This window comes from Plecotus auritus (assembly GCF_963455305.1).
Source record: "Plecotus auritus genome assembly, chromosome: 3".
NCBI lineage: Eukaryota > Metazoa > Chordata > Mammalia > Chiroptera > Vespertilionidae > Plecotus > Plecotus auritus.
This window is the reverse complement of record NC_137772.1, coordinates 176,621,031-176,634,395: the sequence shown is the minus strand read 5'-3', so window position 1 is coordinate 176,634,395 and position 13,365 is coordinate 176,621,031. Positions and strand designations below refer to the sequence as shown.

The 13,365-nt window shown below is 40.7% G+C and overlaps 1 protein-coding gene across 3 annotated transcripts in view; it reads right to left on the bottom strand.

The window, feature by feature from the left end:
- Positions 1-313: 313 nt before the first annotated feature.
- RACGAP1 (Rac GTPase activating protein 1) overlaps positions 314-13,365 on the bottom strand; it is a gene marked incomplete at its 5' end in the record, with an annotated part of 69,549 nt that continues 56,497 nt past the window's right edge. For all 3 annotated transcript variants that reach the window (XM_080659179.1, XM_080659181.1, XM_080659180.1), the window contains 12 exons: positions 314-1,465; positions 1,726-1,834; positions 2,492-2,627; positions 2,737-2,869; positions 3,032-3,137; positions 4,346-4,544; positions 4,632-4,727; positions 6,160-6,324; positions 7,306-7,436; positions 10,667-10,784; positions 11,169-11,249; positions 12,188-12,241. In XM_080659179.1, the coding sequence (XP_080515305.1) occupies positions 1,390-1,465; positions 1,726-1,834; positions 2,492-2,627; positions 2,737-2,869; positions 3,032-3,137; positions 4,346-4,544; positions 4,632-4,727; positions 6,160-6,324; positions 7,306-7,436; positions 10,667-10,784; positions 11,169-11,249; positions 12,188-12,241 (1,404 nt within the window). In that variant the 3' untranslated portion in view covers positions 314-1,389. The remainder of the gene's footprint in view (positions 1,466-1,725; positions 1,835-2,491; positions 2,628-2,736; positions 2,870-3,031; positions 3,138-4,345; positions 4,545-4,631; positions 4,728-6,159; positions 6,325-7,305; positions 7,437-10,666; positions 10,785-11,168; positions 11,250-12,187; positions 12,242-13,365) is intronic.

The window sequence follows — 13,365 nt, the reverse complement described above, 5'->3', positions numbered from 1 at the left end:
GCCAGCCAACGTCGTGGTTTTTAAAAATCTGCACCATTCTGGTCCCTAAAGACTTGTTTAAAGTTTGTTTGTTTTTTGTTTAAAGTAGTTTCTTCAAATTAGAGGGTAACAGTCTAAGGGACAAATCCAGGACTTCAATTTGGACAACAAAAGAGACAATGAGAAACAAAGAAACAAACTACTGCTGGTGGTAAAGTTTGTGTGGTAAAGGAACGGAGATGAACAGACTCAAAACACTTAGAGGAAAAAGTAGTATTTTCTTTAAAAAGATGTTAAAGGTTACCTTCTAAAACAAGACAACCAACCTCATGTTCACTTTGAAAAAAACTATTTACTTTTTTCCAAATATTATTTCAAATATGTATTGTACAGACAAGGGTCAATATGGGTCATAAACATTCTATAGAAAAACGCATTTTTATAGACATTGGAAATAAATTTAATAAAAGAAAACTCTCATATTTATCTAGATGTAGCTATGTTACACAGGAAGATTTCAGCATCCAAAGTGCAAAGACAAAATGTGGCTTTTCTTGCCACACAAAATATTGACAATCTCTCCTGTAGCCTACTCTGAATTGTTAGTGGGATGCCAAATAGACAGCATACTGACCTCTACGGCTTCAACAGACAGGTAGGGCTCAAGCATCAGAATGAATTCAATTTATAAACAAACTGGCCTTGACCCCCACCAAAGCCAAAGTCCAGCCAGAGGCCCATTAGAGATAAATACAAAAAGTGTCACTTTTACAAGGTTGTGCCACTTAACACTATTAAACCTAATCAATCCAAATTAAAGCTAAATATACACCCATCACTAGTTCTGTCCTCACCCTATCCCATTTTTATGAAGGCTCCATGTTATAGCTCCAGTTCATCATGGAGAAAGAGGGATGTCCAGTTCTCGGGAGCCATCCTAAATCCTCTGTCCAAACCTGTTTTTACCCTGTCCTCCCACCTCCCACTCTGAGACAAGTCAATTTTACTAAAAAGGTAGGGCTTCTGTGATCGCCTCGTAGAAATAAGTTCTAAGTAACACCACAGAAAGGTCATTCCATGAGCAGCATTTAGCTTTCAGGCAAAGGGACGAGGCCCTCCCCCCCCACAGCCCTTCCCAATCACAATGAATTTCATACTGCCCTCTACCCCTACAAAGAGCTCCCATCTAAAAGCTCCCAACGACAGCACAAGGTGTTGATGTTACATTACTTGGAGAGAAAGAGAGGAAGATATATATAGTTTTAATAAAACCCCCATGCACAATTACACTTGATTAAAAGCCTGGAGAATGCTAAAAGTAGTAACGAGTACAGGAGGCTGCGAGCAGAGAGTACAGGTGCGCCCTTCCTTTGCAGTCAGTAAATGCTGGAAGTAACAGGAGATGTGACTTCACTTGAGCATTGGAGAAGCAAAGAAGTTGCCTTGACGTCCTAGGTTTGTGGCAGACTTGCTTTTGCTCCCAAATCTGAAGAAAAAGAGAATAAACTGGAAAAAGTATTCTATAAAAAAACAGTAAATGAACAACTATAACATGATGATGTAATCAACTAAAAGTAGAAACTCCTCAAAAATACTCTGTAAGCTACTCAGTCATCTGAGATGAGGGGGGAAACTGTAAAGAGGGATCCTTACGGCTCCAGGTTTCCTTTTAAAGATCTAATTCAATCTTTCTTTCAATTAGCTTCAGTATGGTGGGAGAGAGATCTAAGCAGGCAATCCCCATACCTGGGCGTGTTCCTGGTGAGCGTGGAGCGGACTCGCTGCGACAGGGAGCTGGAGGAAGGCGTCTTGAGAAGCTGATGCTCAGGAGTGGTCACAGGCCCCAGAAAACTCACTTCAATCACAGTTAAGCATATTTTTTAAGGAGGGGAAGAAAAAAAGCACCCATGTAGGTGGCCAGTTTTAAGCTGAAATCCCTGTGAAGTACTTAAGAACTAAGGCTAGAGACCTAGCAAAGCCCCAGAGATCATGTCTGTCATCATGTAACACACCAGTGTATCTTTAGAACTATGAATTGCTGACATTCACTTCCTGATGCAGGCCATCCTCAAACTCCAAACTTCACAAATCTAACATTTCACCACTTGATTTTTACCTATATTACAAAAAATAATATGCTACCTTATAATGAAAGAACATGTGAGGTTGCCAGTGTCACTGAGGTTGGAATAAAACCAGCCTCCTACAAACTAGCAAAGCTTTTAAGAAATCAAATTGGTAAAACATATCAAGAAACATAAGGATAAATTATATATAAATTATTATTATATCTATATATTTTTTACTTTCCATATGGGTAAAGAAGAACATAAAAATGGTGGGGAAAATCAGGATAGTAGATCTGTATAAATTCTCCTTCAATGTTAGAATTCTCAAAATGATTTTAATTTTTTTTGGAGAATATGAATTTCAAATAACTCTAGCAAAGGCAGGGAGAGAGCCCATGACCAAATCTGGAGAGGTCTTTTTAAAAGCACAACTTGGGCCTTACCTTTAATATCTGGTGTCTGTGGTGTTGAAAAGGCATTTGAGTTTTCAATGACATGCATGGGGTCAATGTTCTCTTGTTCCACCATCATGAACTGACTCCAGTATTCCAGAGGCAGTGAGAGCAAGCGTTCTACCACCTAAAAGCCACCAAATACATTAGCAAGCTTCCAAATCTCAGGTCACATCTCTCACCAGTCTCTCATGTTATCATATCACACAAGTTCATATATAAATATGATTGCCCACCTTGGGTTGACGCTTGATGTCCTGTAACATTGTCACTGGATCTGGATTGGGCACAGCGTGGGCAACTATTGTAGGGCCAAAGACTTTAGCCAGATTGGCAACATCCATTTTAGTGTTTGGACTCTGAGCCACTCTAAGCAAAAGAACATTAAATTAGAAGACTTGCTCCTCCACTTAAACATAGACCAAAATACAAGTTCTGCAAGAAAACAATTCACCTGCCTGACACACAACCCACATTGTCTTCCCTTGGAAAATTCCCTAACTCCCAGAAACAACTTTCTGCTGTACTTACCTCTGCAAGTGAATCATGAGGAAAGCTAATGTGTCTCTGTTGGCCTGGGGCAGCTCACCAACAGCCTGGTACATGGCAGCTATGCTGTTGTCCTCATCTGTGATTTCTATAAATGAAAAGAAAGTACCAAGAGGCCTCAGACTGCTTTCCCTTGACAGCAGGCGTCCAAGTTATCGACCACAAAGTCTCATCTATACAGTAAGCTCCTGAAACTTCTGATTAGGTTCATGACTAGATCAGACTCTAGGTTCATTAACAAGCAGGATACTGGCCAACAGTTCAATATTAGAAATCAGAACTTTAAAAAAAACCAGCTCTTGCAGTTAGGGAAAGCATGTGCAGGAAGGCAGACATACAACTGCTATGACTACAATTATCAAGAAGGTATTTGTTCATAAAACATGTTTATGGGCCTACTATGTGCCAGGTACTATTGGAGGAGTTAATAAAAAAGCAAATATCTACTAGGTAGTAACACATGTAATAAAATAAGGCAGGCAAGAAGCTAGAAAGTAATGGAAGCTGTTATTTTAGAAAAGCTGGTAAGGAAAGGGGTTTCTGAGGACAAGATATTCAAAAAGAAACCTGAAAGAAATAAAGAAGCAAACCATGCAAATATTATTTCTGCAATCACTGTGAAGGCCAGGAGGGTTGGTATGTTCTAAGAATTGCAAGAACTCCATTGTAACTGGAGAGGAAAGAAAGAAGGGAAGGGAATAAAAGGAAATGATATTGGATACAAAACCAGGAGCCAAATCATGCAGGGTCTTTGGGCCATGCTAAGGACTGGATTTTATCCTGTGAATGAAGGGAAGCCATTGGAAGACACTGAGGACAGAAAGAACATCATGTAATTTAAAAGAACCACTCTAACTACTCTACCATAGAGGGTAGAAGTAGAAACAGGAAAAAACAGGAAGTTCTTACATCACTCCAGAATGAGAGATGTTCAGAGTGGTAGTAGGACCGTAAATTTTCAAATGTAGCCTATATTTTACAAGATCTTTGCAGATAAGATTTGCCAGCCAATGGATTAAATGTGAAATGTGAGGAAAAGGAATTAAAGACGGTTCTAAGTTCAAAAGGCCAACCTAAAACTTGACCAAACAACAACAAAAACCTATTAGAGCCCTACTGTTTAGACAGGAAGAGAACAGGCATGGGCAACATGACAGTTATTTATCCATCAAAGTATGTGACTATCGGCTATGTTTTAGGCACTTTACTAGATGGGGATAAAACTGTAAACAAAAAAAATTCAAACATTCCTGCCCCTTGTGGGACTCACACTCAAGTATTAAGATCTGCTCTTACCTGCTGCTCCCATAAAGGTCTTGTTCAGCCGAAAGGTCAGAAGGGGTTCTTTAAGGTTTCGAAGGAAGTCTTTCAGGAAGCTACAGATAGCATGGATGTCATCCACTTTGCTGAGGAGGGGTACAGTTTTCACTCTGAGAAATTTCTCTTTTAGTTCTTTTACTGTCCGGTCGCAGCCTGAGACCCGATATAGGCCTGTCTATTATCGAGATGACACTCTCAGTTAAGAAGCTCCTAAGTGTTTAACACAAGTAACAAACTCACCCTCTTCCAGGTTCATGCTTACCTCGGTCAGCCCCCTCTGTTCAATCTCATTTACGCAGTGGACAATAATGGAGGGGATCATTGGAGAAGTCTGGGATACATAATCTGCCAGTATTCCCTGAAATGGAACGTTGTAAGTTATCATTTTTACCACTTAGACCAGCAGATCTAGACCAGGGTGCAGAACCATCTCCCAGCTAATACTCAGGCTGGCACATCATGTCTCCTTTAAATTCCTATTCCCAACGCATATATTAGAACAGAGACACTCAATTATGTTTCCTACCTCCACACCAGGACTGATTTATGATCAAAGATACCACACTCTTCATGAACAAGTAATAAAACCACTAGCAACAACTGCGTCCTTGTTTTTCTTCTACACAAGGGCATCAGAAAACAAGCAATAATGAGATTACAGGTAAGGCCTTTAATATAAACTACTTTGTTGTTTTTAAAAAAGAAAACCTTTTAAATTATTCTTAGTAAGGAAAATAAATACAACTCAATTGCTTGAGATATAACCTTACCTTTAAGGGAGAACTCCATGGTACTGTATCAGAATACAGAAAATTTGTTAAAAAAAAATCTTTGCACAGATAAGAATTCTTAAGATTAGGGAAATAACATTTGATCTGCTGGGGGCTGTTAGTAGCTTAGTCATTTTGCTTTGATTCTTGCTAATGTTGCTTGTACAATAAATACTTTCTTAATGGATTGAATAGATTTTTAGAAATAAGCAACCTAATCTTAATAGCCTTGTATGGGGATATCTCTAACATAAGAGAAAAGATATTCACAGATTAACTTATATGTTGTCTAGGATTTGATTCAAAATAATTCACTGGACAGGGCCAAGAGGGAGAGATAGGAATATTGATAAAGCAAGACTGGACATGAATTAGTAATTGTGGAATTTGAGTGATAAAAACCAGGCATTAGTTATACTAATCTCTCTACTTTCGTATGTTTCAAATTTTACAAAATAGGATAGGACAGGGAAGGGAGGGAAGGGAAGAAGAAAGATGAGAAAAGAGAGGGGAGGAAGGAAAGGAGAGAATGGAAACAAGGAAGAGAAGGAGGAAGTGCGAGGAGGGAAAAAAGGGAAGGAGAAAGGGGAAGGGAGGGCGAGAGGGAGCAGGTAAAGGAAGAGGAGTTTTGGTCTAGAAAGGTTATAAAACAGACTAACCCCGTGTTTGGCAAACTGCGGCTCGAGAGCCACATGCGGCTCTTTGGCCCCTTGAGTGTGGCTCTTCCACAAAATACCACGGCCTGCGCAAGTCTATTTTGAAGAAGTGGCGTTAGAAGAAGTTTTAAAATTTGGCTCTCAAAAGAAATTTCAATCGTTGTACTGTTGATATTTGGCTCTGTTGACTAATGAGTTTGCCGACCACTGGACTAACCCATACAGCAGGACTCGACTGCACGTTAACATTTTATAATTCATTACTCGTGGAAAACATACTTGGCATCATTAATTTAGAACAAAACTGACATTCAGCTGTGGAAAAGCTAAGAAGCCCTAACACGATGCTTCCCATAGGCCGTACCTCTCCAATCTTAACAGGTGTTCCTATCAGGGTAGGAATGCAGGGAAGGGGACAGCGGTCCCGACATTCTGGATGAGAGACGACACGACAGTCTCGACACTTCAGAGACAGCTTGCCAAATTTTATCCGCTTTCCACATGGAACACAAGATTCGGGTTTAATAACCTGAGGATGAAATGGGGCAGAAGGAACAGAGTGGTATGAATTGGGAAATTATCAACATCATCAACCACTTTAAGCACTTAGCATGTGCTGAACAGCTTTCTTGTCCTTTTTTACACTTATCTGTTTGTGTAATTCTCACAATAATCCTATAAAGTAGGTTGTGTTTTTATTTAAGGAAACAGATGCAAAAAGAGGCTAAGTAACTTGCATAAAGTCATCCCACTGGAAGGGAACAGTGAGTGTACAACAGTGGAAAGAACTTGTTTACAAAGAGTCAGTAAACCTCCATGTTAACTATTCCACTTACTGTCATGTGGCTCAAACAAGTCAGTTAACTCCTCTGAGCCTGTCAGTTTGCTTGGGTTTTTATGAGGAAATCAAATGGGACAAAGTTAAAATGTGCTACTATTTAATAAGCATAAAACATAAATATATATCACTAAGAAGCACGAAATGCTTCTGAAAAGTTGCTTTCTTCGAATTTTAGTGCTCCTCCCAGAATGGAAAGCTACACACCTTTTGTAATTCAGTAGTGACCCCTGCAGAGTGGGATTGGAAGGAGGAAAAAAAAATTCGACATTTAACTCTATAATGTTATAGCAGCGGTCGCCAACCGGTGGTCTATGAGGTCCGAAAGGTTGGCGACTGCTATATTAAAGTGTTAAAATTTGTTCCTGGTACATATATTTTTTAAAAATATATTTTATTGATTTTTTTACAGAGAGGAAGGGAGAGGGATAGAGAGTTAGAAACATAGATGAGAGAGAAACATCGATCAGCTGCCTCTTGCACACCCCCTACTGGGGATGTGCCCGCAACCAAGGTACATGCCCTTGACCGGAATCGAATCTGGGACCCTTGAGGCCGCAGGCTGATGCTCTATCCACTGAGCCAAACCGGTTAGGGCTTCCTGGTACATATTACTCTCACAATTGAAAAATTATAGGTGCCCCCCAAAAGGAGGAGCAAACAGAGATTTACCGTCTTAGAGACAAAGTCATGAAGACGCATCCCCCCGGTACTCTGTGGAGTGTTGGAACCATCCGTCTCAGTTCTTGGCTCCAGCGGCCTGCTGCTCAAGGTAGAGTCACTATTCCAAGGCTGTAAAGTACCTAGAAAGCAAGCAGCTTTAACCTTAAGTATTTTGTTCCTTCTGAATTTTAACCCCAATTTCAATATAATCTATAATAATAAAAGGGTAATATGATAATTAGACTGGATATCTTCCAGATGTCCTTCCTGATAAAGCTAGGGCCAGAGGGAAGCCAGCCCAGGTCCAGGTGCCTGCGGGCCTGTGGGCGGCTGGAGGAGGGAAGCCAGCCTGGGTCCCGAGTGCCTACCGGCAGCCAGAGGTGGGAAACCCAGGTCCCGGAGGGAAGCAGGTGCCGGCAGCCGGGGGAAGGAAGGCCTACTCTGGCAAGAATTTTCATGCATCGGGCCACTAGTTGATAGATAACCAGTAATCTGTAACCATAATCAGAAGTGAATAGCCTTGTTCAGAGAAACCAAGATGGCAGCATAGGTAAGCACCTAAACTGCTGCCCCGCACAACAATTTCAAAACTACAACTAAAAGATAGAACGGACACCATCCAGAACCACAGGAAAGCTGGCTGAGTGGAAATTCTACAACTAGAAGAAAAGAGGAAATCTCACGGAGAAGGAGCGGCAAAGAGCTGAGATACGGCGACACGCGCGCGCAGAAAGGAAGGGCAGCGGAGTGCCTGGCTGGCTTTCTCTGGCGGGAGGGGGAAAGAAGCCCCCGACTGCACTGAACCCCAGTTCTGACTGCACTGAACCTCAGTTCCGGGCGAAACCCTGTGGACCCAGGCTCATATAGGGGGAGTTTGGACTGTCAGGTAGAGAGAAAGGCACACAGAGACTCGGAGACTCAGGGGAGCCGCGGCGGCAGGGGTCTGGAGGCGCGAGTGTGCACAAAGACTGACTGTGGAGGTTGCCGCAGGCTTTCCCTAGTGGAAGGGAGTGGGAAGCTCCTGATGGCACTGAACCCCAGTTCCGACTGCACTGAACCGCAGTTCCGGGCGAGCCCCTGGGGACCCATGCTCTTACGGGGGAAATCTGGACTGTAAGGCGGAAACTCGGGAACCGCGGAAGGCAGAGGTCTGGAGACTCGCGCGCAAGGGCAGGGTCGACGGGAAGCCAAGACTGTCTGCCCCGCCCTGAGACTCCACCCCTTCCAAGCTGAGCACAGAGGCTTTTGCAATCTGGCAAGGCTAATCCTATAAGGCTGTCTCCAGCACAGAAAATCTCCCAGTGCAGACACAGCTGATCCTCACAGCCAACTGGCCTGCAGGTCAATTCCTCCCAGTGATACCAACAACAATCAAGACTTAACTACAACAAGGCTGTACACACAGTCCACAAAGGGGTGCACCAAGAGTGTCCACCTCAGGTTAACTGGGGAGGCCGACCCACTGGGCCATATAGGAAACCTAGCACACAAAGCTACTCTACCAACTCAGGGAAGCAGTGAAAAATGGGGAGACGAAGAAACAGATCACAAACGAAAGAAATGGAGGAAAACAAACGACTGGATATAGAATTCAAAACCACGGTTATAAGGCTCTTCAAGAATATCCTAGAAAAGGCCGATAAATATAATGAGACCCTCGAAGATATGAAAAAGGACCAACTAGAAATTAAACATACACTGACTGAAATAAAAAATATTATATAGAGACCCAACAGCAGACTAGAGGAACGCAAGAATCAAGTCAAAGATTTGAAATACAAAGAAGCAAAAAACACTCAACCGGAAAAGCAAAAAAAAAGAAAAAAGAATCCAAAAAGTTGAAGATAGTGTAAGAAGCCTCTGGGACAACTTCAAGCGTACCAACATCAGAATTATGGGGGTCCCAGAAGAAGAGAGAGAGCAAGATACTGAAAACCTATTTGAAGAAATAATGACAGAAAACTTCCCCTACCTGGTAAAAGAAATAGACTTACAAGTCCAGGAAGCGCACAGAACCCCAAACAAAAGGAATCCAAAGAGGATCACACCAAGACACATCATAATTAAAATGCCAAGAGCAAAAGACAAAGAGAAAATATTAAAAGCAGCAAGATAAAAACAGTTAATTACCTAAAAGGGAGCACCCATATCACTGTCAGCTGATTTCTCAACAGAAACTATGCAGGCCAGATGGGAGTGGCAAGAAATATTCAAAGTGATGAATAGCAAGAACCTACAACCAAGACTACTCTACCCAGCAAAGCTATTATTCAGAATGGAAGGTCAGATAAAGAGCTTCACAGATAAGAAAAAGCTAAAGGAGTTCATCACCACCAAACCAGTATTATATGAAATGCTGAAAGGTATTCTTTAAGAAGAGGAAGAAGAAAAAAGTAAAGATAAAAATTATGAACAACAAATACATATCTATCAACAAGTGAACCTAAAAATCAAGTGAATTAAAAATCTGAGGAACAGAATAAACTGGTGAATATAATAGAATCAGGGGCATAGAAAGGGAGTGGACTGATAATTCTCAGGGGGAAATACAAAGAAGCAAAGGCTCTTCAAGGGGGTGCAGGAAGAGACTGGACAAAAATCGTACACCCATAGATGAGGACAGTGTGGGGTAGGTAAGGGCAAAGGGTGGGGTGGGAACCGGGTGGAGGGGAGCTATGGGGGGAAAAAGGAGAAACAATTGTAATAATCTGAACAATAAAGATTTATTAAATTTAAAAAAATTAAAAAAAGAAAGAAGTGAATAGCCTTTTATTTCATTGCTGGCTCGTGTGGCTTAACTGGTTGGAGCGACATCCCATACACCAAACGGCTGTGGGTTTGATTCCCAGTCAGGGGACATACCTAGGTTGCAGGTTCAATTCCCCAGTCAGGAGGCAACCAACTGATATTTCTCTCTCACATTGATGTTTCTTTCTCTTCGTCTCTCTCTTTCCCCAACTTCCTCTCTCTCTAAAAAAAATAAAAGAAAGAAAAAAAAAGTGAGCCCTGGCTGGTGTACTCAGTGGTGAGTGTTGGCCCGTGAACTAAAGTACCTGGGTTGCAGGTTCCCCCATCCAGTTGGGGCACTAGCAGGAGGCAACCAATTGATGTGTCTCTCACATCAATGTTTCTCTCTCTCTCCTCTTTCCCCCTTCCTGTCAGTCCCTTTCACACTTTCTAAAATCAATGGAAAAAATATCCTCCAGTGAGGATTAACACACAAAAAAAGAAGTGAATATAATGGCTACTCCTACACACACACACACACAGTATCAAGAATAACAAGTTATGCACTAATGGCATAGGCCAGCTAGCAATCTAAGGTAGAGCTTGATACAATGCTCTGGCCGTCAGCCACAACCCAGCAGACCTGTTTTCCTTCGACTTCTCGTCCAATATGGAACAGTTTCAATAGTGGATGTAGCTTCAATGGGCCCGCCATCACTGGGAACAGTCACTGTAGTTTTTGCAACAATGGATTCATTCCCCTGAAACAAAATTGTAATGAGGGAAGGACGAACATTTAAATCTAATTTCCCCTCCACTACAGGGTTTTGGAATGCTTGAAAAATTCCTGAGTCTTTGTCAGGACTTAAGGCCCAAATCACTATTAAGTCAAAATCTCATACTTTAGGACAGAAATATAGGCCACAGGGGTATACATACAAGCAACTAAGAATCAAGCATAAAACTGACAGCTGTTTAATCAGACTGATTTCATTCATATGGATGATAAGGACCCTATTACATATTCCTCATCAACATCTCTCTCAAAATAACACTTGCAATGTTGACTCAGAATTTTTAATGTTTTGGGCCACTAATCTTTGATGTGTTCAAGACCACAATTGTCTTGGCCTGACTAATCTTACCTGGTCTGCTGTAGAGCCAATGGAACGAGTTTTCTTTATAGGTCCCGGGGGGCCATCAATGAACTGTCGGCTATTGGAGCGCTAGAGAGGGGGCAAACACCATTAACTTTAGTGCCAAGCAGATCTGAAGCACAGAAGATAAACTTATTCCATTAGACAACTTGGATCCAAGTCCTAGGATCCAAGGCTATGGTAAATAACAAACAATGTGCTCTCTCTCACAGCCTATTTCCACATGAAGCTTAAGTTGTACCAACACAAAAATGTCTTCCCTTGAAGAAACAAGCAAGCTTTGGAAAAATTTAGATGACAGCACAGAGAAAGTAGAGCTGTAATCCTATCTAAGGACGTGAAGTCTTTGGAAACATATTAAGCACCCTAAGCAAGCACACGCAGACAATCTCTGCATATCCCATTATACACACATTTCTTCTGAAGCTTTTATTAGAGCACAAAAGTCTTGCATAAAAAGTCCTATGAAAACTCAAAACAAACTTAAGCATATCCTTTTCCATATGATGAATGAAGTGAGAGCAGTCCAGAATAGTAAAATGGGACAGGATTCTATCCTGAGTTACCACCCTCAGCAAGCATTAAAATATGTTTAACAATGGCTAGAGCAACATGTCAGAAATGCAGTATTGTGGTAGAATTTCCAAGGAAACTCTTTTATTGTTACTTTTATTTTTTTAAAAGAAAGAGATAAGGATCAAAAGAAACTGACAAACAAAACATATCCAGTGACATGGAAGCATGCAACAGACTGAGGACTCTCAGAGGGAAAGGGCTGGGGGGAGGGAAGAGATCAACCAAAGAATATATATATATATATATATACATATACACATATATACATATACATATACATATACATATACATATATATATATGCATAACCCACGGACACAGACAATAGTGGGGTGAAGGCCTGCGGAGGGGTCAATGGGAAAAAAAGGGGGAACATCTGTAATACTTTCAACAATAAAGATAAATTAAAAAAAAAAAAAGAAATAACATACCCTCTTTTCTCTCTTCTTCAGTTTGAAAGTCTTTATTACAGAAGAATCCCAATCCTGTTGACAATTACACTGTATTAATTTCTTTCTTTGGTTAGGCCTCCCCTAAACTCTGTGCAAATAAATTTACAGTGAACTTTAAAGTCTTAAGTCAGACTCCCTTAACTTACAATTTGAGAAAATTGGGGGGAGAACTCAAGTATTGTAGCTACAAAGCCATAGTAAGTTAACATGTTTTCTTTCCAAAATTGAAGCTATTATAATAGAATCAGGAATCAATACCACAGAGGCAAGAAAAGGTTAAAGAAACAACTTCTGTTGTGATTATCTCCAGTGCCTGGTTCTTTGTTTCTGATTATGTTTGTAATTGGTTTTAGTACTTAGAGAATGTTAGGCACTATACTGATCGTGTTAGATGTGATTCTTCCTCTTAACGGACTGCTACTGTCTATTCATATGTTCTGTACAATATAGCCACTTAAAAAGTTCTAGTTTAGGTTTTACTTCTCTCAATCACCTGGGCCCTAAACGACATTCGCCACTGAAGAATTATTTGCCTTTTACTGTGGTCTAGCTTCCCTTCGCTTATTTTAACCATATGCATTTTTAGTAGCTACCTGTGACTTCCTTACTCCTGATAATCCCTGAAAACACAAAATCCACAAACAGTTGTATGCAGCAAATTGTAGCTTAGCTACATAAATTTAATCTCTCCAATTCATGGTCAAATAATTTAGCTACTGCTTGTTTGATTTAGCTTCAGTTACAACAGATAACATAGCAGAGGTCTAGCTCCAAAGTCAGCAAATAGTATGTTTTAGTTTTTTATATATCCCAGACCTATTCTATATCATTCCTTATTCCAAAAAGGAGATACTAAATATTTATATCTATAAAATGGCAATTATTTCCCTAGTCAAACACTGAATTTGGACAGAAAAATCATAGCCCATGTGACAAGTAGTTGTCACTTGTTTGGCTATCATCAGAAAACAAATCTCTAATAACCTCCTGACTTATTGTTTGTTAGCTTTCAGTCAGTAAAACAGGTTCCGGTTTCCTGAACATCAAAGACTGAAATACGAGGAGATGACCTTTCATGCAGAAACACCATCAGAAGTTAAGAGAAGGGTGCTGCCCTATAAAAGCAGGGTAACAAAGAGTTTAGACATGCTAACCAT